Raw genomic sequence first — 27518 nt, forward strand, 5'->3', positions numbered from 1 at the left:
AAATTAGAGCATATTTTTTTTAGACAGAATCTGCCTTCCCTAGGTACCATGTATATTTAAATGGAACAGCCCCGATAAAGGACAAATGTTGCAAATATAGTGCAAATGCCTGTCATTCTTCACATGAAGTCACATTACAAAATTTATTTCAAACAGTTATTTAAGTTTTTTTACAAAAAGTTTTCAGGAAAATGCATTATTTTTGCATAAAGACACAGTGTTTGGATGAACTGTATATGGTAACATTATATGGCTCCTCTATACAAATGGTCCTGAAAAAAAAAATGAAATATATACTTTTATCAAATTTGAGAAAAAGATCATGGCAGAAGTCTATAAATTTTGATATATCTTATTTTCAAGTCACAGGGAGAGGAAGAGTGAAAAATGACAGACTGGGGAAAACTGACCAGGAAGGTTGAAATTCCCTTTCCAGCTGCACAATGGTTTTGGAAACTCTAGCTGGTTCACAACTGGTACTTGAATATCACATACAGACTCAAAGCACACACTGATACTGAGAGAAACAGAATATTTCTTCAGTGTTGGTAGGTCCTCAATTGAAAAGCTGAAATAGCATAAAAGATTTATCTTGAGATAAATTATGGTCATTTAAAATCTGTTTTCTTTTCAGATATATTAAATAAACACACTGTCATGAATGGCCACTAGCAGAAAGTGACCAGCAAATTTAATTCCTTATATGCATTTTGACATTGCAATGAATGACCACATCACAAAAACAGATAAACACCACTGACATTTATTTAATCCTTTACAACCATGACCTGAAGAGCAAACAAGAGTTTTAAACAAAAGCAAAACATTAGACTGGATACAGGTTTCTTATATTTAATAGGTCATGCATGTAGTGTCATATGTTATAGTTTATAAACAAGGCTACATGTAGATTGTCCCAAAACAAACACTGCTATGAATGATTTTATCATGAGAACAGAGATAAACACCAATGTCCTTTATTTAATCCTTGTAACCATGACTATTTCAAATGTAAAGTCTGTCCTAAAAGAAAAACACACAAAAAATAAGGCTGGTTACTAGTTTCATAAATGTATCCAGTCAAGGATGTAGCATCATTTGTTATGGACAATACACCAGTGTGAAGCAACAATCACTAGCTGCCACCATAGTGCCTAAGTCAATGTTGTTGTCATGTACATCATTTGTCTTAATTTTGGAGTTAATCTGTAAAGCATGGAATGAATGAGGTCTTTGTTTTACTGTCTTTAATACCACCAGATGAGAATTGTTTTCTGAAATCAATTGTCATTCTTAAGGGGTTGTGTATTTTGTTGCTTTTTTATTTTATAGTAATTACAGTCCAAACATCAAGCCATCATCTTTTTACACTAGTCCAGCTGGTTACACCCTTTATTTACAGATTTAATCCATTCATTTCATTGGTAAATTAAACCTTTTACTTTTGTTTCTAAATAATTCTATTCTATTTCTGGATATGTTAATGATGCGTTTTTTTAATTCATTGGTACATATACATAGTATATATATTCCATCATATTTCTCAAAGGCTGATCAAAACTGCTACAGTTATAACTGATCACTGATAACATTAACAACAAGCATCTTAATATCAAATGGTGTTTTAAAAAAGACAAGGAGTCAATTAGATACAAATTCATTTCCCAAATACATGTACATGTGATCTTCAAATATAAATCTGATTCATATTTCATGACTGATGTGTATCTTTATTGTTATATAAAATTATTTTCAGATAAATGCATGCATTATTTTAACAATAACTATATATTTGAATAAAGAATACAATACATGAATAGTGAGTGTTGATATTTTAACTTTTTAAATAGTGCTGAATTTCAAATTTGGAAACTGGTCTTTTTGCACAAACATATTATGATAGCAACCGGTCTTGAGAGACCAGTTTCTTTGGCAGAAGGAGTACTCTCAGGTTGTGTTGATGGAGATCAAGACAGGTTTTTACTGTACTGTGTTTGGAACAATTTCCCCAAATTATGTACTTTTAGCTGCATTTAAAAAGCTAACCTAAATATTTAGTGGTTACAGATATGATAAAAGTTATGATGCTGTGTACAAGGAAACTATGGTAACTTCCACTTACATGAACAATAGTGGTTTCACTGTATGGCACTTCACATTACTGGCAATAGGGAAATTGCATCACTGATGCTAAAGTATTTTTTTCCAGTTTTGTCTTGAGGCAAGAGAGAGGGAGGCATATGCATACCATGGCAAATATTCTTCTTGCACCTCATGATAAATATAGAATATGCCATGGTACAAGAGTACAAAAGAGTGAGAGAGAGAGAGAGAGATAAAAAGAGAGAAAGAGATTTCAGTGCTTCTTCATGCTATTTTGTACCTTCCTGCCTCTGTTTAGCTGAAGCTTTTGTCAAAGAGAGAAAACAGTAACAAACTAAATAGTACACAGAACTATTAAATACTACCATATTCCTTCAGTTTCATAGTTAAGATATTTATATCCATCTAACACCATGTAGGTTAAATCCCAAGAACGAACAATTAGCAAGCTGTGTAATTTTCTTTGTAAGTTTCAATGACCTCTCCATTCCCAACAAATAAGATTATCTTTTGTCAGTAAGTGCATATACTCTTCTTGTAGTTTAAGACAGCATTAGGTTTTGATCTTTGCTTTTGTCAGTTACTTTAAATTACTGACAATTCTGTCAGCAAGCATAAATGGTGTCACTGGTTGAGAATTTTAATTAAATAAGCACCTGGCATTTCCTTTCAGTACATGGTTCCATATTCACAACATATTATTGGTAGCCTCATTTCCCTATTTGTCGCCTCCCCTTTTTGATCTGGTCTGCTGAATCTTGTTCACAAACAGTTATGAGCTTGGATGACCTAACCACAGCCATAGCATATTTAATTAGCATGTAAATAAAACTGTAAAACCTTGTGGTTCTTGCAACAATGGATATTATAACTAAAACTAGAAGAAATTGTTACTTAGTGGTATTAATCATAATGGAATATGGTATTGCCCTTGTACACGAGTAAGATTACAATCATGAAGTAACTGAACAATACAGATTACACTCATCCTAAAACCTCTCTCTCTCTCTGTTTCTCATATCATACATATTTTATTTGATCATGAGGTGCAAGAAGAAAAATGTGATGTAATACCTGTCTTTCTCATGGTCATGCATTTTCTGACTAGTCTATTCTAATGTTGGTATATGTAATAAAATTTAAACGACATATGTTATTAGTGCATCCTGCACAATTTCATCTAATGTACATAAATTTTATCATGACAATCATGTAAATATTTTAAAATCCTTCTCAATGATGGATCCTATATGTTTTGCACATGATCTATTCATCAAAATTATAATTTTTTTACACATTATTTTTGGTATTTTTGTATAAAAAGAATTCTTTACATACTTAAAACTGCATGACAAATGATGAAGTGAGTTGATTGACATATCCATATATGAGTCAATTCAGAGTACAAGACAAAGCCCAGATTTTCTGGTAAAAAATTATCAGCTTATAGACCATCAAAACAGTACATGCACTATGCTGAACATGTATAGACAGGGGGTTAGCAGGATCTCAGATCTGTCTCCAAGAGAAACAGTTTGTAATTTTGAAAGAAAACAAACTGTCAATATAACTAAAATATAATGATTTATAATAATTACTAGAGCATATAATTAAAATTACTATTCCCCTTACTATATGTGGAATATGTTCTTCAACATAAAGTGTTCCACTGTGCCCCATTTGTAGTCAAACAAAGTCCTATTGAGAGAGAACTTTTCTATGCCAACTGTGAGCTGGTAGTTACAAGCATCCAGTAGAAGGTAGAGATTAAAGCTTCTCTGGATTTGTTTTATCTCAACACAGCAGTCCACACCAGTACAGTAGTCAGGAATGAAGCAGGAAAAAGAGTCTGGAAGGGCAGGTAGCATAGATAATGGCACTGGACATCCTGAAAGTTGAAAAAGAATAGATATTTATGACCATAGATCATTTGAAAGTGTCTACACATTGCCTGGCAGGTGGGTAACAATATTAGTGATACAGTATGTGTCAAAATTGATCTGCAATAGTTCAATTACTTACTATCTAAAGGAAAAACATATAAAAAAAGCTTAAGCTTCAATTCTGGATAAATCTTCTCTGAATCAGGAATATCTTCACAAAATCATAATCAAAACCATAAATATTTTAATGCAGGCACCATTTTCAGCCCATTTCAAATTTAGGACTGTCATAATTAGGTTAATTTGATAAAGTTTCAAGTTTGGGCATACCAGCTTAAAAGGTTTCAGCTTTCAAAAATCAATAAGTAAAATTTTTGGATTGCAAAATTGTCATAATGATAACTAAAAGATTAGATAATGACTTTGTTTACCACTAAAATAAAAATTACCTTGTGGTGTCTACAGTTTTTCTTTATCAGGTTCATGTTTAATGTAACCAAAACAATGCTAGGCATTTTTCATGTCACCAAATTTTCATGACCATGTCTGCCTCACTAACTGATAAAGAAATTATGCAACAGATTTTCTTAAACAGTCAAACCCATCCTAATGGTCACCTTTACTCAACAGTTACCTGTTCACAATGGCCATTCGAATTTCCCCCCAAGCAAATTTCCAATGCAGATATCCTGTATGTAATGTTCACCTGCCTTCCAAGGTCAGCAGCCAAGTATTTCAGAACCAAAAGAATAGTTTCTCCCTGCTTAAAGGGAATGCTTTAGTATAAATACATTCTCCATTCAATGAATGCAAACTGAAATATGCTTAATGATGAAGGAATTGTTTACATGAAGGAATATTATGCGAATTGATGTGCAAACATTTCTTATCTCACTTGTACTCATACTCCAGTCATGTTGACAGTGTAAAAAGGTTTCAATATGTCAAATTCAAAAGTGAGGATGGTGGGAAAAATAGTTGTATTATTACAGCAGAAATGGAAGTCACCTATCTGCATGTGAATTAAAGCTATCTCAGAAGATAAAAGTTCCCTTTTGATTAGAGTCAGAGATCATTCAATATTCAAAATGTGTCTGTAAAGGCAGGTGAAGTTTCAGTTCATGGGTCACAACAAATAGCCATATACAGCTTCTTTTGATTTTCTGTTTGCCACAAGTTTCTCAGATAAGCCCATTGTATTTTGAGCAACTGACTACTCCAGATATTGTTTTTACAGCATGATCAAGCTAAGATCCGTGTATATTTTTAAGTTTATGATGATTTCATTTATAGGATGGAAAAAAGTAAGTAGAATACATTATTGGTAATCTTGTGAGGAACATAAACTTGGGAGAGAACAACATATACCTGTAATTATGATTTTGTTGTTATTATGTTAAAATAATATATGAAAGTGGATAGAGAAATAATGAATTCAAGCAAATATTCCTGTACTCAATACATCACAAATTTTTAGCTATCTAACTAATACTGGATAAATTATCTTTGGTTGCTTTAGCAACTTTATATTAACCCTTTACCTCACGGAGTGTATGGCTTTGTAGGCAGTTGATATAGATGTACACAGTTACACAGTGCTGTTCACTTTAAACAGAACACCTGTTACCTATCTGACTCCATACACATAGGCCTGCCAGTTAACTGTTAAAACAGTGTAGTACATGTTGCATTCAAAATCAGTTTTAACCATTTTACATTTCTGGTACACATCTATTATGTATATAAAGATTTAAGAGTAAAATAGCTGTATAATTATAATTAAAATTTTGAGAAACTCATTCACCATGAAGTGACTTAAGACATGTGACCAACCATAGCTGCCTTTTCTCACAGTCAAAATTTACCAGTTCTTTGTCTATGTCTACATTGCTAAATCACCTGAATTTTGATAAATTATAAAAACTCATTGATGCCTACATCAAAATGAGAGCATTTACCTATGTTATTGAAGCTTTAATAGTCTTGATTTAAATCGTGCAAACTAAGGAAAATACTTAATGAAATCTGTGACCTCCAGTTCGGAGAGTGGAAAATCTGACCCAGTAACTTTAAATAGCAGATTACGGCAAGAGCTTAAACAGGGACCGTGTGATCTGACATAATGGTCATTTACATCAGTGATTGTAGTATGTAACAGGTGGTTTTCCTCAAAGGTGGCACTACAAAAACCAGCTAAAAAATGTTGATGTTTATAGTGGGCATCCAAATGCGCTTCCATGAGAATGGTGTGGAGGCATCAAAACTTGCTTCTATGCCTATCAGGTAGAGGCAACCAAAGACGCTTGTATGCAGTAAAGGGTTAACTGTCATTTGATTCAAAATATCACTTAAAATATGCTTTAATGATTCCATTGCATTTCATCTACATATTCTCTTCTACTATTAGTAGAATGCTTGCATATTTTGCTGCCTACCAGAATTCCATCCTCTAGTTGATGGAGAGTATGGTGCAGCATGTGGTGAGCATCGTGGAGTCTTCAGGAAAGGAGCCAGACCAAGTCTCTCAAGGAAAACATCAATGACAGGACCAGCGATGACTTCAGTAACACCAATATTCAGCTGTTCCTTGAATTTGCTCAATGTCAGATCTGCAATAAATTTTCTGTATGTGAGATCTAGATTTAATTTTGCAAGTGAAATGGCTATGAGGTCATCTATGCAAACTTACATTCAGAAGGGTGTCGGTTTGAATCCTACCAAATCAAGGCCAAGGTTCTCTTGCCATGGTGTGTCAAGGGTAAAGTACATGTATTTCATTTTGATGTGCAGACAACACCAGCAACCAACAACCAACAACCATCATGAACAAATATACTTCCATTATATTTGTAACTAAAAAATCTGTGAGTATGACAATACAAATCACAGATCTATGCATGAGTGATTAAGAAAGCAAATCTGGGCAGTTCTGTTACTTATTCCAAACTACCGGTGTGACTGATGTCTGGTATATATAGGTAGCAATGTGAAGTTTGTAAATACATTGTCAAAAATATGCCATCAAGAACAGTGGCTTCTCTAATCCTGAGTGATACCTGTTAACTTTCCTACCCACTGACTGCATGTTAGAGTGCACTTTTTTTCTTATTTTATATTATAGGGAAAATTATTAAACACTGTCAATGTTCAGGATACAATAATGTTCATAAATACAAGTCTAATCCTATAAGCCATGTCACTCAACAAATTTCTGACTAGGCATTAGGATGATTCATTTAAATTTGTTTATTTGTCCATGACAGCAACACATTTAACCCTCTCACTTTATTCAGTTGTTTAGAAAAATCAACAAAAAAAAAATGCTTAAGATATTCCAGAAAAAGCAATATTGAATTTGGAAGGCACATTAATTAAATTTCCATCTTCTTGTTCAAGTATGTCATATCTGCATTTATAATTTAATAGGTGGTTTAGGTGTCTTTACCCACCAACCCCTTTGTTTTCCATCTTTGCTGTTTAATATACACTTTAACATGTGCACAGTTTTGGAGAGAAACATACATCATACCTTTGATTTGGTTCATGCCACTCCAGTCACAGGCTGGCTTTGGAGTTTGGGTATTATTAAAAATATTTTGTGTGAAAACACATGGACCCTGTGACTCAAAACAAATACTCATGTTTAAATTCAGCACCAGCTTCTTCTCTGTCTTCAAGTCAAGTATGCTGAACCTGCAATTGAAATGTACTTTTATATTCATATGAAATTCAGATTTAAGACATGACTCTGAAACATTAAAAATCAAAGTTTTTACTTAAATAAAACAATGCCATTATGAGGCTGAGAAAGATCAGTTCTTGTTACTCTCCCAGTTTCACTGTTGGTGAATGAATTCTCTCCAAATTTTAAGGCATATCAAACAGTCTTCAGTGAAAAAAGATAAGAAATATATAAAAAAAATTGCATAATGGTTAATGTTAAGTTGAATTTAACATATAAACTATACTGCTCTAAATTTTCTCCACTAGCCTTCAAATGGAATCATTCAAGCAACATATGTTCTATTTATAGCACAATGCACTCATTGACTTTGGCACATAGTGACAGCCCACACAGCAACATGGACTGTCAGGCAATTCACTTCACCTTGAGAAGATTTAATAATATACTGACAGTCCAAATAAATAAACTGAAGAATTTTTTTATATGTATTCGATAAGAATTCCTTCACAGTGCAGTGATAATCAGCTTGTTTCACTGTATTTTCTACTGAATCAGATTTAACTAAATCTTTATGAATTTGGCACTGACAGAACTGGTCCTAGCCAAGATATCTGGACTTAGTGTAAAGTTATTGCCAAAGAGTAAAGTCATTAATAATAATAATAATAATAATAATAATGATAATAATAATATTGTAGGTATTGAGGGTGATTCATTTAGTCAAGGACTATTCTCCCTTGAGGCCCTCTTAAGAAAAGCAGGGATTTACAAATTTTATATAAGTCTAATTGCCAGGGGCAAGCTGACTGGAAAATTTAATTTGCCATGGGGAGATCTGAGCTATCCATAAACATAAGTACAAACTAAGATAACAAAATGTGGGATATTTTAAGGAAATTAGGTTATATTTAACTTTTGTTTTCATTGTATATTTTTTGGCACCTTAAAACCATATAGAAATAATTAAAGATATAAAAAATATATTTAAGTAATATATGTAGATAGTTATGTATGTGAGAATGGGTTAGAATGCAGATACAGTTCAAAAGCCAAACAGATATGTACATATATATGGACAGATAAATGGATAGAAGGTACCAGTGCTGTTTGATAGGATGTGGAGACAATTCCCTCCCATCTACTGGGGTGGACTAGACAAATAAATGGGTAGTTGAAAAGTGTTTGAATGAAAACAGATGTTTAAGTAAGAGACAGAAATGTTTATGTAAGAGACCAATAACTGAAAAATGAAACATACAAAAGATAGTTCGCGAATGACATCATCAGCAGCAATATTTATGGTATGCTGGCAGATTTACAGTTGAGCTTATAAGGTGTTTGGAAGTTGAAATAAATTAAATGAATCTCAAGATACTGTTGCAAAACATACATACATAAACATAAAGCAAATCAGGCTTTCTGTTAGTATCTGTATTTGTAATTTATTGCTTGAATTTGCTTTAGCGTGCCTTGTTCAAAATGGTCAATTTTGGTGGTTGCATATAGAAGAAACTGCCAGGCTGCCCATCGTCCAGGCAAAAATGCGCAGAATATCATCTGCTAGTGACCTTTTTGTAAAGCATCAGTAACAATATTCTAACCAGGGATACTCATTTTAATACAGAATAACTGGAAATTTCTTGCATGTTTCTTCCTTTACATGCCTAGATATGAATTAACCACAAGAACAGTAATGAAAGCAAGACTGTTTATAATGATTTATAGGTATTCACAATTGAAGGATTTCTGAATACTTTTTATACATTTACTTAACAATTATCATCTAGTCATCTTAAAATAAGCAACATGCATCAAAATATTTTTATCAATTGTTTGCCATGCAGTGTGTATCAGTCTCCTATAAATATCATGTAAACAATAAATTTTACATACATCACTTATGCTTTGAAAAAAATGCATCTAATGGTTAATCATAAAAGACAAGTGCCTTTCATTTCTATACACACCTCTCAAAGAAATCTCAGTTATATTATTAACAATTAACACCTAGTCGCCTTAAAATCTCAGAAATGCAGAAAAACCATCTACAGACAAACCAACAAGCTTATCCTGTTTGACATTTCTAACTGATGATTATTTATTGTAAGAAATAATTACAAGTTACCTAACTTGTGTAGCTTTTGTGACATTCACAAAATCATACATTTTATTTAATTTTCATTGGATAACTTCAGCATCAGAACTAGAGTTATAGAAGGTTACATCATCTGCAAACAAATCTGTGTTTGTGAATTCAGTATATAAAAGCAGAGCATTGAAGGACCTCTGAATGAACAGTGCTAGTTTGTGAACTAATATTGCCAAAGGTTACTGGTTGAGACATTTGGTTTAGCTATGATCTAAACCAGTAAAAAGAAGAATTATAAAACTTGTAATACTTCAACTTTTGCAGTAGAATTTCATTATCAGTGTTCCTGAAGTCATGGAAAACAATCAAGTCAAAGAACCATCATCTGTTTCTTTAGCCAAAAACCTGTCAATTTTGTGAGTTCTGTTTGACATGAGTGATGTTTTCTAAATCCTGTACCTTAAGAGCTAGAAAGTAAGTTTCAAAATATTCATAGACCTGTATAACTACATGCTTTTCAGATAATTTTGATATCAGTAGAATGGATATTGGTCTGAGTTACCTGGATCCTCCTTTTCTCCTTTCTTAAAGATAAGTGTAACTTTTGTACATTTCATGATATCAGGAAAGTTACCACCCATTATACTTAAGTTTATATGTTAATGACTTTGTTATTACTGATGCAACAATTTTCAGAAGTCATGCACCAATACCATCCAGTCTAGAGGATCTATTAAGATTCAACTTCTTGAGCATATCAAAAACCTCAGCATAACTAAAATTAACAATTGAAAAATATTTACCATCAGTTACTGGAAATGCTTGTGAAGAAATTATTGAACATTTCAACAGTATCTTGTACAGATATTGCTATGTCATCATTTTGCTTAAGTCTAAGATGGAAACAACTGTTCTTAGATGCGTTTAGCTCTTATAGATACTTTCACAATGTCTTTGTACTCTTACTTTCATCAATGGCCTGCTTATAGTGTTATTCTTTTGCGTTATCTATCAGGGGCTTAGCTTTGTTCCTCCACTTTCAATAGTTTTTCATGTCTTTCTTCTTGTATAATGTCTTCCCTAGGTGCCTAGTCTCACTGATTTCAGGGGTAATCCACTTGGGTGTCATCTGGTGTTTAACCTTTTTTGTTTTAATTGGGCATACTTGTCTAAGACTATATAATAATGGATACCATGTGTCTAAGGCAGTACTGACATCAGCTATATTGCTGAGTGGACGGGTTTTCAAACTAAATCATTTTAAAAACATTTCCTCATCTGATTGTTGAAATTTCTCATATTGTATTTCAAAGTGGTGACTGTTTTTAGACTATCTGGGAGCATGTCTAGTTATACAGACCAGGTAGAGGACATTCAGTGTGTACACTGACTCATCAATTTCACTTATGTGTTTAGGTTTAATAGTATAAACATGATCAATGATAGTAGCACTTTTCTGTGTTACTCTAGTTGGAGTGTTAATTATTTCACTAAAGCCATAAGTTTCAAAGTAACTTAAACATTTTAATGGTGGAGTTTTCATGCAGTCAATGTTAAAGCCATCTAATATGATAGTTTCTAAATCTTCCTTTAGTAGGGCTTTCTGAACATGCTCCTCAAACCTTTCAATCCGATCAGTTGTACAACTACTGGTAGGTGGCCTGTAAACTAAACATAAAAGGGATTCTTCACTCCATATGCTGTCCACTCTATTTGTCCCAAGATCAACACATCTGTTGTAGCTAATGGAACTGTCTACATAGATAAGAATACGTCCCCACATCCCATGCAAGAATGTTTAAAACTTATTCCATCATTAAGAGTTAATGGTATGGTGCTTTCCAAAATAATTTAAAACAAGTATAATTAAAAGTTATATTCCTGATTATATATATATATATATATATATATATATATATATATATATATATATATATATATATATATATATATATATATATATATATATATATATATATATATATATATATTTGGAATTACATACCTTATTTTCACAATCCCAAGCAGACTGAAATTCTCCACAGTCCCAAACTTGTATGATATTAAGGACTTGGTAACCATGGCTTTCTCTATGCCTACAGTAAGTGTATAGTTACAAGTGTCCAGGAGAACATATACATGCAATGATTTCCCAATTAACTCCACATCCACACAGCAGTCTACACCTGTGCAGTAGTCTGGGATATGGCAGGTCAATGTGCTGGGAAGAGGCGATGCATCAACACTGGATGGGCATTCTGAAAGGATATTAAGAAAAACAAAAAATATTAGTTGAACACAAGTAATTATAAAGTAATTAACAGAAAACTTTCATGTTTAAAACTGACTTCAATTTACAGTGTTTGATCATAATTCTTTTTTCATTGGTCAAAGAGATAGGATCATTATGTGGGACAAGCATGTACTGCAACACATAATTTGAAAAACAAAGTGTGTCATTAGTTGTAAATATGTGGATAATTTCCATGTAAGACAAAGAGTGAAGTTAAGAGCTGAAGATAGGACCCAATAATAGTCCTAATGGATATCAACAAGGGTATAAGATTAAAAAAGCTATAATCAATACTGTAGCAGCAGATTTAGATTATTAACATTTCTGCTTCAATTACCTTTATTCCAACCATTTGTGTTTGGAGAATAAATATATGATGATCTGTTACAGGGGACATCTTGCAGGTATCTGCTAAAGCCCAATACATCCATTAGCTTACTCGCTGTTAGACCCAGCAATGGTCTACCAAGGTCAATACCATTTTCTTTCAACCATTTTGCCAATGAAAAATCTAGGAAAAAAAAGAAGTTAAGGACAGACTAGAATTGTTTATTTGTGTGTATGAGCCAACCATTTAATTGCATCTTTAATGAAAAAATTCCAACCTCACTAAAGATGCTGCTAAACATGAATTCTTCTCAGTGTCACCAGCCTTCATTAAAAATAAAGTTCAACATTGGTAGCTATAATATCTACTTTGATATTATGATCTGCAATGCAGAATTGATGGTTAAATTCATATAGCTTAGCGCAGATATTGGCACATAAACAGAGAAGGACACCTGGTTCATTGTATCCTGTCAAAAATCCTGACATAACGTTCCATACCTTTAAATCCTGACATAACATTCCATACCTTTAAATGTTTTCTTTTACTTCAGGATTGAGAAATATATGTGACTAATGTTAAATGCAAGTAATAAGGAACTAAAATTATTATAAAAACTTCTAACATTGATTTGAATCGAAAGGATGAGGAAGGAAATATGACAAGTTCCATAAGAAAAAGGTGAAAGCCTGGGTTAAAAGTATATGAACATGCTTTTTGTAACATACAAGTCTAAGGCTTTTATCTGAATACCATTTTAGTCAGGTCCACAAAAAAAGTGTTGGTCTAAATAAAATTTAAAAAATGTGCCAAATTTCATAAAGAAACCTAAAGCCTAGGCCACATTAAGGGTTTAAAATCCGAACATACTTGGTATCAAGAAGCCACTTGACTCCCAGTCACATAGCACTTTTGGAAGCTTCACATTCTTAAACACCGATTGACTGATGACACATGTCTCTGCCTCAAAACATATACTTAGATTCAGATTCAGCAAGTATTTCTTCTCACTAGCTAGATCAAAGATATTGTACCTGGAATAAAAATGTAATGGAATAATGGAAATTTTATTGGCTGTTTTTTTCCACATCATAAAGGCCAACATAGCCTGATAATTCAGACCTAAATTAAGTTGCACCTTTTTACTCTGACAAATGTCTGTCAACAGTTTTTCCATATCTAATCTGTAATGTAGCCTGCTGTCCATAGTTTGATATACCAACAGTGACACTAGTCTGACAAAAAAGAAATTCATGAAGGTAATAAAGTGTCTACTTGATATAATGGTGACACATGATGGGGTTACCACTATAGCTGGTTTGTTGACAAGGATTTGATGCAAACAATTCTATTGGTTAGGAAAATAATTACTGAGCTACACTTCTTTTGATAACAAATAATAAACAGCCAACTTACGAAAGTCGAATTACATTCTGAAGTCTGATATGCTCGGTCTTTCCTGAAAAAAAAATTAAGTTACTATCTTCAAAAACCTAGAATTGGTATGCTAAATTAAAGTACAACGAATCTGATGCTAGGAATTAATAATCATATTGGAGTGAAAAACTATGTATCCATTTAATTTTTTATTTGAAATTATTAGTGTCCATGCCAAGAAAAATTCCTGACTAGTTGTTTCTTAAATCTTTCTATGCCAAAGACTGCAACTTTGTTTCATTGAACAACTCGGCAATTAAAGAGTTGCCACTGTACTTTTATGAATACTGTAGCCTAGGTCTGTGATATTGAACTAAAGATATTTCTATTTGTTGGTCTATGTCTTCTTCTTTTAGTCAGAGTGACTTTGACATTGGACAGTTTGACCCAAATTCAAAAGGTTTCTTCCTTACTTTAAGTGCAAACCATCCCACATGGGAACACTGTGTTTTCATTTACACATTTAAGACAAAAGGAACTGGATGTGAATGAACCAGCTTAAAACAAAATCATTTGCTATACAATTTATTGTAAACACATAAGAACTGTACAATGAGAAAACTGGAGGCTTCTAATGCATTATGTAGGCCAAAACTCAATCTCAAACCCAGCTAGCGTTAACTTGTTTCAGCAGCAGAATCATCCCCTTGTGCATGCAACATGAAATCATGTAGTCTTGACACCACAGCAAAATAAAGTGGGAAAAACAAGTAGGAGATAAAGTACAGATGTCTTTTCAATCAAGAATGGCTGATCATACAAAACTGTTTAGTACTACTTATGCTATAATGCACAAGCAGAAACATTATCAACAACATATATTAGGCAGATTAAGCTGTCTGTAAAGCTAGTCTGGTTCCCTGACAAACTCCATTAAATTTGTGTCTAATATAAAAACCAGATCTGAACCAATCCCTGACAAGCCAATATCCAGATTTGACCACAATAATCATATTGTTCTAATTTTCACTACTGTTTCATAAATATGTAACTTAAAGGTTGTCTCATTAAGTCTTCATTAAATCATAAGGGTTGGCAAACCTGCAAAGAGAGTTAGTAGCTTTGCAAAGAGAAATGCCAGGACTACTGATTTAGGCTGCTCTTATCAGGTAATGAACCTGTTACCTACTGGTTGCAAGTCTTACCAAATGACTCAGTCACCATGTAGAATAAGAAATTTTACTGCAATATATTTATCATTATTCTTCTGCATACAAATTTCATCCATGTAGGGTCAAAATAAAGTTTGATTAGCCTAGATGCAATTTGGTCAAATTACAAAATTATATAACAAACAAGTGACTGAATATACAGATGTCAATCAGATGTGAAAATTAGGTTACAGTGACTTAGTTTTGATAAAGTTCACATGTTCTTGCAGAGAATGTTTTTACTGAACGTAAGTTGTCAGAATTTGACAGGTTCCCCTGACCAGGTATGGTGTATTACCTTAAGATTATTTTCCATCCTGATCTTTACTTAAGCCGTTTACTTAAACACACACACACACACTCGTAAATATTGTACAAAAAACTCCACTCATTTACAAACCCCAAGGTGTTTTACATTTCCTGTTTGTTTTTTATGTGAAAGCAAAGAAAAACATAGAAATCAAACAAAAGTTGATAAAAGGGACCACTTTTTCTTAAACTCATCACTTCAGTTATTCACTTAAATTGTGATATACTTTTCTGACCTTTTGTATGATAAAACAAAATTTTTATAATAGGGTAAAATTTGGGATTTTTGATGCACAATTTGATCTGGATATAACATGTTTTACAAGCAAGATTAAAAAAACTTTAATTTTCTTTTTCCACTTCTCTGATATCTGAGATATGAGCAAGGTACTGTATAAAATTTAGTTTGTTTTATTTTATCAAAACTTAATAGAGAGTCTTATGCATCAAAAAAGGTGTAAAACACCATTTGTTCTCCACCTTCGTGGTGATTTAAAATTGTCTATAGTTACCAAATTAAGAATATCTTGAGACAAATATTCCTGAACAGTCAATGGTTCATTTTTCCATTGATATCAAGCATAATTAACATCATACCAAAAGATATTTTTAATTGTTTTACAGATTTCTTTCAAATTATTCTTTCTTAATTTTATTAACAGTATACCTCCAAATTGTCCAAATACTTGTTCAGAAACCAATTTTTGAAGAATAAACTATCTTCATTCAGCATAAGCGCATAATCCAGGAAAGTTTCATAGAACATATAAATGAGTGCAAATGAATCATATTTAATCCCCCTAACTTAAAAGAAGCTATAAGAGTATCACTTTTCACCCTCAGGGTTTTGACACCACAAATAAATCTAAAAAATAATGTATTCAGTTCATTTTCTAAAAGATGAATACATTTTGGCAAAATCAAGGATTTTATCAAAGTCATTTTTCCAGTAAGAGACAAATTTCTTCTGCTCCACCAACCAAGCAATTGCTTTACTTACTTCAACTTTGTCAAATAATTAAGTTTAACCATATCTTCTAAATTGAAAGAGAAATCTACTCCCAGTAATCTAAAATTAAGACGAGACGATCTTACAACACATTCTTCCACTGGTGTTCTGTGACATGGAATACAAGTGTTTCTGGATATTGTGTGCACAGTTCCGCAGTCTCATGTTTGCACAGACCAATAGAGCCATCCATATCATATAGGTTCATTTAAGACATGACTATCTTACAACACTTCAATCTCCCACTCGCATTCTGTGACATGGAATACAAATGTCTCTGGATATTGTACCTGTGCACAGTTTGGCAGTCTCATGGGTGCACATCCACATAATATGGCACTGCACTTCATATGGGTTCACTGAAGAGCACTTCATATGGGTTCACTGAAGAGCACTTCATATGGGTTCATTGAAGATGTGACTATCTTACAACACTTCAGTCTCCCACTGGCATTCTGTGACATGGAATACAAATGTTTCTGGATATTGTGTGCCCCCTGACTTCAGAATTCATGCTATTTTGACACAACATGTGCATGAGTTTGTGTTTTTCTGTGTCCGATAATGTTAGGTCGGTGTGAAGAAATGGATTCAAGTGTTTGTAGAATTTTTGGCAATGTCAGGCATTGTTGATAATTCATACTCTTTACATTAACTCTCAGATGTTTTGATTTATTTGGTCACATGCTGTCACACCCTGCTCCACAATTAAGCTGTACCTTGCAGGAATTAGATTCCATTACCTACAGTCTGGTCATGGTAACCCTTTTCAGGAGTCTGACAAGTTACATAGTATACTTCATAGGATAAAAAGGGACAACATATCATAGTAAGTCCAGATTTCCCATTACATACAGGATGGTGGTGCAGTTGTCACCTATGTTGTGAGAGGGAGTTCACCGGCTGTGGACTTGTTGCTGCAGTGCATGTGTCTAGTGACATTTCTTGGATTCTTGCAATGTGTTGAATTTACAGTTTGATCACTGCAGAGAAATTCCTCATGCAACTTCCTGAGGATTCAAGATGTGACATATTCAATGGACAAATTTATATTATACTCACCTTGTCATCTTTAATGTTAAAAAAAAAGGAAAAAGGGCATATTTTCTGCTGGTGACAACATTTTAATCCTATGGAACTTGTACTTGTGCCCCATGTCCTGTCTGGAGCAGTATTTGAGTCTGCGGCAGCAAAGTGCTTGGGTGTAGGTCATAGTGCAGCCACATCTGCAGCTGGAGTTGGTATGGAGGACCATTTAATTAAGACTTGAGGACAACAGTCTTCATCATGTTATACACGCTACATCAGAGTTCTTCCTAACCATCTTCATTCTGCTCAGGAACATTTGTGTACATACATTTAGTGTCATATGCTTTGGACACCAATCCTTCCAAATGGATTGTCACATTCAAACTGGCATCCTCTTTTCAGCCTCTAATTTGATATATTTTATAATTAGGTACACTAAACTCTTACTGCAAACTACTTATGTGCTGGCTTCTTATGTTTTTTATGCATTATGCATAATTTGCCATTCATGGAGCCCATTTTGTCTGCAACAAACAATCTGTGTATGTCAGACATAATACCTCATATGGATAAACACCTATTCATTCTGCATCATAGAGGATCTAAGAATGACATTTTCCATCAAGGTGTGGATATCATATTTATACTATGAACTATGATATCCTTGTTTGTCCTTTCCATGTGAAGAAGAAATTCCAATGTATTCAGATATTAGCTAGAGCTTGCCTTTGTGATCCTCTGTTTCTCACAGATTTTGCCTTAAGTAGAATTATCTTTATCGCTACCATTAAGGCTGTTTTGCTCAGGTTAGGTTATGATTCACATCGCTATAATGGACTCGTCTTCCACATCATGGCAGCTACCAGTGCTGCTAAGGCTGGAATTCTATACCATCTGATCCAACCTTGGGTCGATGGTCCTCTAATGTATCTTGTAGATATATTCAGGTGCACCCTGATAGAGTTTGCTTTGTGTAGAGGCAGATGTCACAGCATGTGCCTCACATGTTGGTGCACACTTATGTCGATCAATGCCATATTCCACTTCTTTACTAAGTGATACAATAATACAATTTTGGAACACTTCAGAGAGGTATAGCTGTACATGAAGCAACCAAACATCATTTCATTTGTGTTTACACTGCAAAGCATGCTATAACACATAGCTTTTTTACACGCATAAACTATAGCCGCTATAAATATTTATGTTTACACATCAGTATTTGCTAAAGTTTTATGTTACTAATAATGCTGAAATTAAGATTTGCAAAAAATTAATGAAATACATAAAAAGCATACCCCATGTGTAGTTAAGCAGCATGATTTTGAAGGACAGTCTTTCTATTCCAGCCTCAATGGAGAAATTACATGCATTTAACAGAACATATGCCCTGAATGATCTTCTGACCAGGTCCACATAAGTACAGCAGTCCACACCTGTACAGTAGTCAGGGATGTAACATGACATGTCTTTTCCTAGAGATGGTAGTTCTAAATCTGCAGGACAGGCTGAAAAAGAAAATTACAAATATAACCTTCAACCCCTGTACCACATTTAGGATATGCATAAATCTTACATACATATTACAGGTTTTAATCTTTGGAGCTCGGTACAATGTAATGCAAATAAATATCTGGTACATGTAGAACCAATGAATGTAGTATCCATAATCTTCAGACAAAAGTTCTATCATGCAGTTCTATAATTTACATTTTTCAACTTAAGTATAGTTTACAGTATTTCTTCTCTTCAAAATCATAAAGGTTATGGTTGAAACACTGGCAAATTCAAGGTGAATTTTTATCATGAAGTCCTTGTGATTAAAAGACATTCCTAAAATGATGTAAAAAAATATTTTTTTGTAAAGACTCATTTATTGGGAAAGATCATAAATCAGTACCAATCATTCAACTCATTGTTCAATTTCCAATTCTTTTTTTGTTTAGGTCTTTAACAATTGTGCAAGAGTTGAATGGACAGTAAAATCTAGTTTGATGTGTAAAATTGTTTTCAAAAAAGCTGTTGCCCACCAGACAAACAAAATGAAAAATCTGTATGCCCAAGTTATCTGATAAGTGGTTATTCTATTAAAAAATCCTTAATACATGTATAATAAAAATTATTACTCAACAGTAAATACAATTTTGACTTTTGGTATGTTTTGGAAAATTATCAGCAAACTCTTGCCAGCTCTATAATCATCATCCATTAAATAAAACAAGCTGCTTGTATCAAATCTATTCCAAAATTTTAAACATATGATTCAACAAATTTCTTACATACCTCTGTTTAACAACTGAGCTTGCCATGTAAATGATACAAAAGTTCACCTTAGGTTCCATTTCATCAATTTAAATATAATTTTCATATCTCATGATACAAACTTTTTCCCCATACTTCATATGAATTGACCAAACAAGATACAAGATACATTCTTAAAGGTTAATCAAGCTTCCCATAATTTCGCTTAATATATATTTAAGTACCGTAATTATGAAACAAAATTATGAAAACTTAAAAATGTTTCAATATAATGCATGTGCATAGAAATTCTGAGAGAATAAGTCCATTCTAAGGAATATCCATCTAACTTGATGGTAGTCTTCATGAAGTAGGAGATAAAACAACTATAACTGTAGCATGTCTCACTCTAAAAAGAATGTCTTTGGTGGCTGACATGTATAACAAGTTCACATGTCAATGAGTAGGCAATAAACAGAATCTCTATTGTTCACGCATAGGAGTGAGATAATAATGTGTGCTTGAAATGGTTGGGTCATCCATGTGTTATAGTGAGAAGACTGGTACTATTTCTGACTTGCTGCCTGAACCTGCTCTATCATTGGGTGGAACATGCCTGACCCAGAACCAGACCATTATGTGCTTAGATACTATGAGCATGATGCTTCTTTTGCAGCAAACATGTAGTTTTTTCAAGGGTAAAAATAATTTTAGTTATGTAATACTTATCCATAGCTATTGTTCAGCTTTATTTGTGCTGAAAAAAGCACCATCGATTTGATGTGCATATGTCCTGCCTTAGAGGGAGGACTTGTCAGTATGATACAATTCCTTGTGCAACTTGCCTTGCAAAGCACAGATAGTTCATCTTTTTCATAGATGACTATTACAACAGGACATCAGAGTGGGGTGGAGCAAGGCATTCAACAATAGTAATGGGTAAGTATTGCATAATCAAAATTAGTTTTACCCCCTCCCATAAAAACACTAAATTTTAATAGCAGCAATAACTTACCCATAGCTATTGTTTAGCTGAATTTGTCAGTAAGGAGGGTTGGCTGAGTCTCTATTAAACTCATAAAATAGAAAGAAAATGAAAAGTGCTCACCATTGGTGGAGAGGTCCATGTAAAGGAATGCTGGTATTTCTTGGGGCCACATCTTGTGCCATAACAATGGGACCCAGAGAAAAAATGCCCGTGCTTTGTTGTGATAATGAGTGGAGGTAAAAGGAGGAAAAAGTAGTATGGGAATGCCAAAATGTTGCCTTCATGATTAAGCTAAACCCAGGAGGTAGCTATGAAGAAATGGTCTCAGTCAGCAACTCTGGTATGTTCATCTGATCATGGTTACATTCCATCATGAAAATGTGGCAACTGAGACATCTACAGAGCCCTTGAGAGGGAGCAAAAGATGCTTCCATAGCATTTCTTTTTCCTTTGGTTTCCTTAAGATAGAAATGTAGTGTCCTCATGGGACATAAAAGTCTTTCTGTATCATCCACAGCACAGATTAGACTGAGACCGGGGATTTCTATAGGTAGTGGAGCTATGGAAAGTAATTGAATTTCAGCTAAAAATCATGTTTGACAAAAAGGAGGGAAACTGAATCTTATTTCCTATGAAACCAGTGTAAATAGATAATAATAATAATAATGAGGACTTTGTGTAGCGCCTAATCTTTAGAAGCTCTAAGTGCTTTACAACATTTGACAACACCTATAAGATAAAAAACATAATGATATGATTTTTAAAAAAAACACCATGAAATTAGAAAACATTAAAAGACATGCTGAGAATATTTAAGGTAGGAAACATTATTAGGCTTTTAAGTTTGTTCTTGCAATCGAAATAAGTGAGTTTTGAGAGCAGCCTTGAATGTGATCACTGTGACTTTGTGTTTAAGTTCAGTTGGCAATTCATTCCACGTTGCTGGGCCCTGGTATGCAAAAGAATGCTGTCCATATGACTTTGTTTTCATAGTGGGAATAATGAGTATGCAATTGTCAAAAGAGGAGTGTAAGTATCTTGCTGGTGTGTACACATGGGTGAAGTTGGATAGGTGTGTTGGACTACAGTCAGACAGTGAAACGTAGCACAGAGAACAAATTTTGTTTTTGATTCTGGATCAAATGGATAGCCAGTGTAGGGTATAGAGCAGCGGGGAGGTGTGCTCTGATCGTGGTACTCTAAGTATGATCCGAGCAGCTGTGTTTTGAACTTTTTGAAGTTTCTGGAGCAGATATTGAGATACACCAGACAGAATTGAGTTACAATAGTCCAGTTTTGAAAGTCCTAATGAACACACAAGTGTTTTAGTGGCATCAACTGAAAGATATTTGCGAATTGAGCTGATGCATCTCAGCTCAAGATATGCAGCCTTGCATATGTTCATGACATGTTGGTGCAATGTGAGAGTACTGTCCAGAGTAACACCTAGGTTTTGTACTAAATGTGTGAATTTAATGTTGGTGTTGCTGATATTTATTGTTTGAAGTAAAGGATGTGAATGAGAAAGTCTTTGTGTTGTGATCAGAATGGCCTCAGTTTTATCATAATTCATCTGCAGCTTGTTACATCTCATCCAAGAGATAAGGCATGAATCTCAGTTCATTGTCAGGCTGACATGAGGACAAGTAGAAACAGTCTTGAGAATGAAGTCTTCAAAAGAAGCCTCACTTAATGGTTCACAGGGGTTTTGGTTAGTGACCATAAAACAAAACAAAGGTTCCATTGAGGTGTAATAGAGTAAGAGACAGGTCAAAATATTTAATAAGATCTGCAAGGTGCAAGAATTGAACCAATTACTGTGTCTTGAGAGAATTTAAGTGTGTTAGAAATGGCAGCTCTTTAGCCTTGATAGTGGATACAGAGCATTATTTGCTCTCAATGAGAAACAAAAGGAAATCAGCTGCTGAGGTTATAGAGGGACAGCTAGGATCCACACATTTCCTACTGCATCAATCACAGAAGATTATCCACCTTGGATATTGAAGCTCTCCTGGCCTGAATGATGCAACTGGCAACTCAACCCAAAAAATTTGTTCTGGTAAAGAGATTACTTGAGATGAGCCAAGCATGAAGGTGGAAAAGTTGTGGGCTGTTGTGAAGGAGGGATACCTGGTGTTGCAACAGAAGATCCCTCCTGTGAAGAAAAGATCTGGATTGAGAGATCAATGGGTCTAGAAGATCACTGAACCACAAGCAGGTTGGCATGTGAACCTATCGTGATCAGCAGTTGGACTTACTGTTCCATGACTTCAATGTCATTTACAGAAAGGCGTGCCCAGGCTCCACTTTAAATATTCACCTTGGCTGTACTGGCATCAATCTGAAGAGGTCTTATTGGCCATCTTGGGGAATGTACCCAATAGCTGGCAGAGGAGACCAAAGGCTACAACACTGAGGAGGAATGGCCCACCCTCAACACTGTCGTTTAATATTTTTACCCATAGAATGACTTATTGGTAACTAGATAACTGAAGGGAAAAGGTTACCACAAAAGGTTTGGGGAAAAATGACTGGATAATGTAACACCATTAGAGATAAATTATTGTAGAGGCCAGGCTGCAATTGATATTAAAAAACACTGCTACTGGCAAATTTTCTCTGGTGAATTTGGCACATGTCTGATCACATCAATGTCCTTAAAAAAGATGAACTATCTGTGCTTGTTGTGCACATAACATACCAAAGACAAGGCAAGTTGCATGAGGAATTGTGTCATACTGACAATTCTTCACTGTAAGGGAGAATGTATGCACATCAAACAGACACTGCATTTTTGGGGGCATGATGAAGAAAGCTAAACAATAGCTATAGGTAAGCTATTGCTACTATTAAATGTTGTTTCACAGAAGTGTCATACAACAAGCAGGCTTTTACAGTAAGATGCTGATATGTGCAAATTCCTAAGATGCAATGATTTTACCATTGTCTTTCAATTTTCATTCATGAATAAGGTGAAAATATAATATTTTAGTACATTCAGCCTTTCTAACCATATTTTGTCAAAATTATATAGATTTGTTGAACATTTTATCTTAGGAAGCTATACCAAAAAAATGGGGATTTTAAAGGTAATTCATAAAATATATAGGAATTATGACAGGCTAATATTACCTGTTATACAGAACTTTACTAATATGTATGCTTAACCATGGCATAATTGTATAAAGGATCAGAGCTTCCTATCATGGCCATGCACACTTGTATACAGACAGCTCAAAAGCTGGAGACAAGGGAGCAGCTGCCACTGCAATACCCCACTTCACCATTACAGGACAATTTAAGTATACATTTTAAATGCTTATATAATAGCCACACTGAATCTTTTAAACAAAGATCCTAAAAATACTTTAAAACTACTCAAACAACAAATTTAATCATCTTTTCAAATTTTCTTTCTAAACTGAAAGCTAAAACTTGACAACCAATACATCTTCCAAATCTTATAGAAACATGAGATAAAATAAGAAAAAAACATTCTAAACTGTTTGTTGTCATGCAAACTGGTGTTACGGGTAATTTGAGAACAGATAAACAGTGAAACAAGTTTGGAAATTACCCTTTTCTGAATATATGATCCCTTATTGTGACTACAAATATTATTTAAATCGTATGTATGGAAATCCAGAAACAAGTATCAGAACAACTAAAACCATCATTGGAAAGTGGCATCTCACATATAGAGGAAAATGCACAGAAGTTTTACCATCCTACTTGCATATAGAACTCAAAAATGACCTATGCATACCTCCTGAAACATTCCTTATTTATTTCTAACAATGTGGCAAAAATTTGATACATCAGATGCATGTCACTCAGATATACAGATGACATTTTATTACTAAGAAGGCTAGATCTAGTGTATCTGGAAATCACTTTGGAAAACAACCATTTAAGTTGAAGGTGTTGTGCAGTTTGATGTTACAATCAAAACTTGCTCCTTCCTGTTTGGCTGTTCATTAGTACAAGTCAATAATTATCAGCATACATAGTATATGAACAGAGAATATTTCACAATACAGCATAGCTGGAAAATTACTCTGGAAAACAATCATATAAGTTGTAGTGTCATGCAGTATAAAGTTACAATCAAACTTACTATTATCTCCTTTGGATATGCATTAGCACAAAACAATTGTTGTCAACATACATAGTAAAATTAATAGGGAATGTTTCACTGTTTCTTTGAAATGACTTAACTGTTTGTTGGGGGTTGTTCTTTATCATTGATATCTAATGATTTACTCCCAAACTTGGCTAATACAGAAAACATATTAAACCAATTATTAATCATATCTGAATTTGAGTTTCTAAGACAAAAATCTCCCATTATCTGATTTGGGCATTTTATAGTAAGTCAAACATAAGTTCTAACTAATTTGGAGGGCCTGATACTTACTCCTCTTGCAAAATAGAAGACTAAACCTTATTTTCTATAGAATGCAATAAGCCAATATGTTTTACCATTTTTGCATTAAAAAAAGAAACCATTCAAATTAAAATTGGTAAGTTCTTTTTCAAAACAAAAATAGAGGTATTATAGAGATTTTTGAAGAAAAAAAAGGAAAATAATATAGAATCCAAAAACATGACAATTTTATATGGATTTATCCTAAAATATGAGAGTCATTTGTCTTTTTTAGTATTTCAAACTATCATGCAGAAACTGTTACTATTTTCTTCTGGTGAATTTTCAGAAAAGAACAAAAATGATTTTTACTAGGAGGTAAGGAGTGGAGACCTCACTAGGCAACCATACAAGCAGATTGTGCAAGAAATTCATTACAAGTTTATTTCAGGGTCTAAAACAGTTAATTATAAACCTCTTTTCCATCCATTCTGTGATGGACCATAGGGAGCCTTGGTTCTGTCACAGGAAATCTTCAAGAGGAAATCATTGAGACCAAGGTTCTTCAGAAGGGTTGCAATCAGAGAGGAGGTCAAGGCCTTCCCTGGCTCCACACCTTTTGTTTTGATCCACTCAGTGAGAGAAAAGTCTGGAAATAAATAAATAAAAGACTTACCTTGAAAGTGAAACATTGCTCTTGATATGTCATAATCACATCTGACATGAATGCAGTCAAATTAAGAAAACAATGGTGACATTAATAGATCTTATTCAATCCACAGAAAATATTAGAAAGTTTGAATGCTGGAGGACTATTCCTATTAAAACAACTTTATAGCAAGAGAAGGTAGACATAATAAAAAGATTCAGCTGATGGTGGTTGTCAATCAGTTTTTTACTACATTTGTTTCTCATAAATGCCAGAATGTTTATTGTGTCACATGTAAAGCATTTGTGTCACATGTAAAGCATCAAGAGTACCCAGACAATAACATGTTTGATAATCAAATGCCCATAAATATGATTTGATTTTGATTTCTTATTAAAGCCATCTTTTAACATGAATATGTTCTGTCTTCCTGTATAACACCTGCAGAAAAAGGCAGTTATGTAGCACAAAAACTCTTTTCGAGGTAGGTGTCACCAGCAACAATGCTTAGTATTCAGTGTTCCAGCTAGAAATTTCTTAAAGTGTTAGAGAAGGGGGAGAATTAAGTACACTTTGTACCATAAAGACTCTATTTGCATGAAGTGGCATTCATCAAGAATTTCACAATGAAAATTTACATTGATTTTTCTTTTTCACAAATAGGGAAAAAAACATGAAAAAGATTTATGTGAAAAAAGCAAATCAAAGCTACTGAGCAACAATGTAGACAGATGTCTATGTTTTAATAAAGAATCAAGATTTTAAAAATAGACTAGAGAGAGTCTGCTTCATATTGTCTGTCATAACTGAAATTAATAATATATTTTTGAAAATTAAGGCTTGTAATTAATTGATCAACATCAGCAACAACTGTAAAGTAACAAATAACATTTCCTTGGGCACAATGAAAATATTCAAGCTAGAATTAAATTTCTAACACTACCAATTTACATGTTTACTTACATGCATAACAGGTGACTTATCTATCAGCTCTTGAGGTAACTGACTTAAAGTCCAGCATAAAGTATTTATTAACCATTACAAAATTCTTGTTTTATTACTAGTCTAAATTCATGCAAGTTTTCTGCTTTGTCAATTTTTCATGTAGTATGTCTATACTTTGTTATATACAGTAAAGAATGCAGGCAAGTACTGCTTGCATATTGCATTGCTAGTCCAAAAATAGAAAGAGTCAACCCTGCGACATTCCCATGTGTACTGTATATATTGTTCTACCCATGTTGTTATTACATTTATCAGATTTGCACGAGAGAGTTTTTAAGAAGGATTTTACCTCAAGTGTTCAATCCAAATGTGAGTCTGCATGTTAAAGATTTAAATGAAAGGTAGTGTGGATTAGGTACCATTGTGATAGATGATAAAATAGAAACAACTGTATCATGTTGGTTTGAATTGTTGCCTAATATAATGTATATAATAATAATACATGATAATAATGTAATAGTAATACATTATATATACATGGTTCATACTGATTCAAAGGTAGAAGCTTGAAGGACATTTAAAGACCAATATTAAAAGTTTTCAAGGTCCTAAGTAATAAAAATTCAAGATAGTCATAAGTCATATGTTTTAATTTCTTTAATATTATCTACAACAAGAGATTATGAATGTATCATTTAGACTTTTTAAAAATCAATATTGAGCCAACAGTCCCATCCAAAACCTTTGTGCAGTGTGACCCAATTTTGATTTCAATTCATAACATAGTGAAGTTGGTTGCTTTCCTTTCACAGCAGATTAACTGCTTGGTAATAATGCTGTCATTAAATATAAACTGGAACATGCTGCTTATTCCTTCACATGACCTGAAGGAATAATGGCTTGTGATGACTCTGATAACCCAACAAATTTCTGCCATAGCTGCCTGATTTTGATATCATGAATGACTCGATAGTAATTGCAGCTGATGATGTGTAAGGAAAAGCAGATGTAGC

At 33.6% G+C, this 27518-nt stretch overlaps 1 protein-coding gene across 1 annotated transcript in view; it reads right to left on the reverse strand.

The window, feature by feature from the left end:
- Window positions 1-27518, reverse strand: part of LOC149805295 (uncharacterized) — a 78490-nt gene that overhangs the window by 8538 nt on the left and 42434 nt on the right. The window contains exons 9-18 of the mRNA XM_089933901.1: window positions 25387-25560; window positions 18615-18824; window positions 13798-13840; window positions 13252-13415; window positions 12391-12564; window positions 11766-12018; window positions 7516-7679; window positions 6422-6595; window positions 3736-3991; window positions 411-568 (exon numbers count right to left, since the gene is read on the reverse strand). Of these exons, the coding sequence (XP_089790027.1) occupies window positions 411-568; window positions 3736-3991; window positions 6422-6595; window positions 7516-7679; window positions 11766-12018; window positions 12391-12564; window positions 13252-13415; window positions 13798-13840; window positions 18615-18824; window positions 25387-25560 (1770 nt within the window). The remainder of the gene's footprint in view (window positions 1-410; window positions 569-3735; window positions 3992-6421; window positions 6596-7515; window positions 7680-11765; window positions 12019-12390; window positions 12565-13251; window positions 13416-13797; window positions 13841-18614; window positions 18825-25386; window positions 25561-27518) is intronic.

The sequence above is a fragment of the Sinohyriopsis cumingii genome, chromosome 2 (assembly GCF_028554795.1).
Source record: "Sinohyriopsis cumingii isolate HCF-2022 chromosome 2, ASM2855479v2, whole genome shotgun sequence".
Classification (NCBI taxonomy): domain Eukaryota; kingdom Metazoa; phylum Mollusca; class Bivalvia; order Unionida; family Unionidae; genus Sinohyriopsis; species Sinohyriopsis cumingii.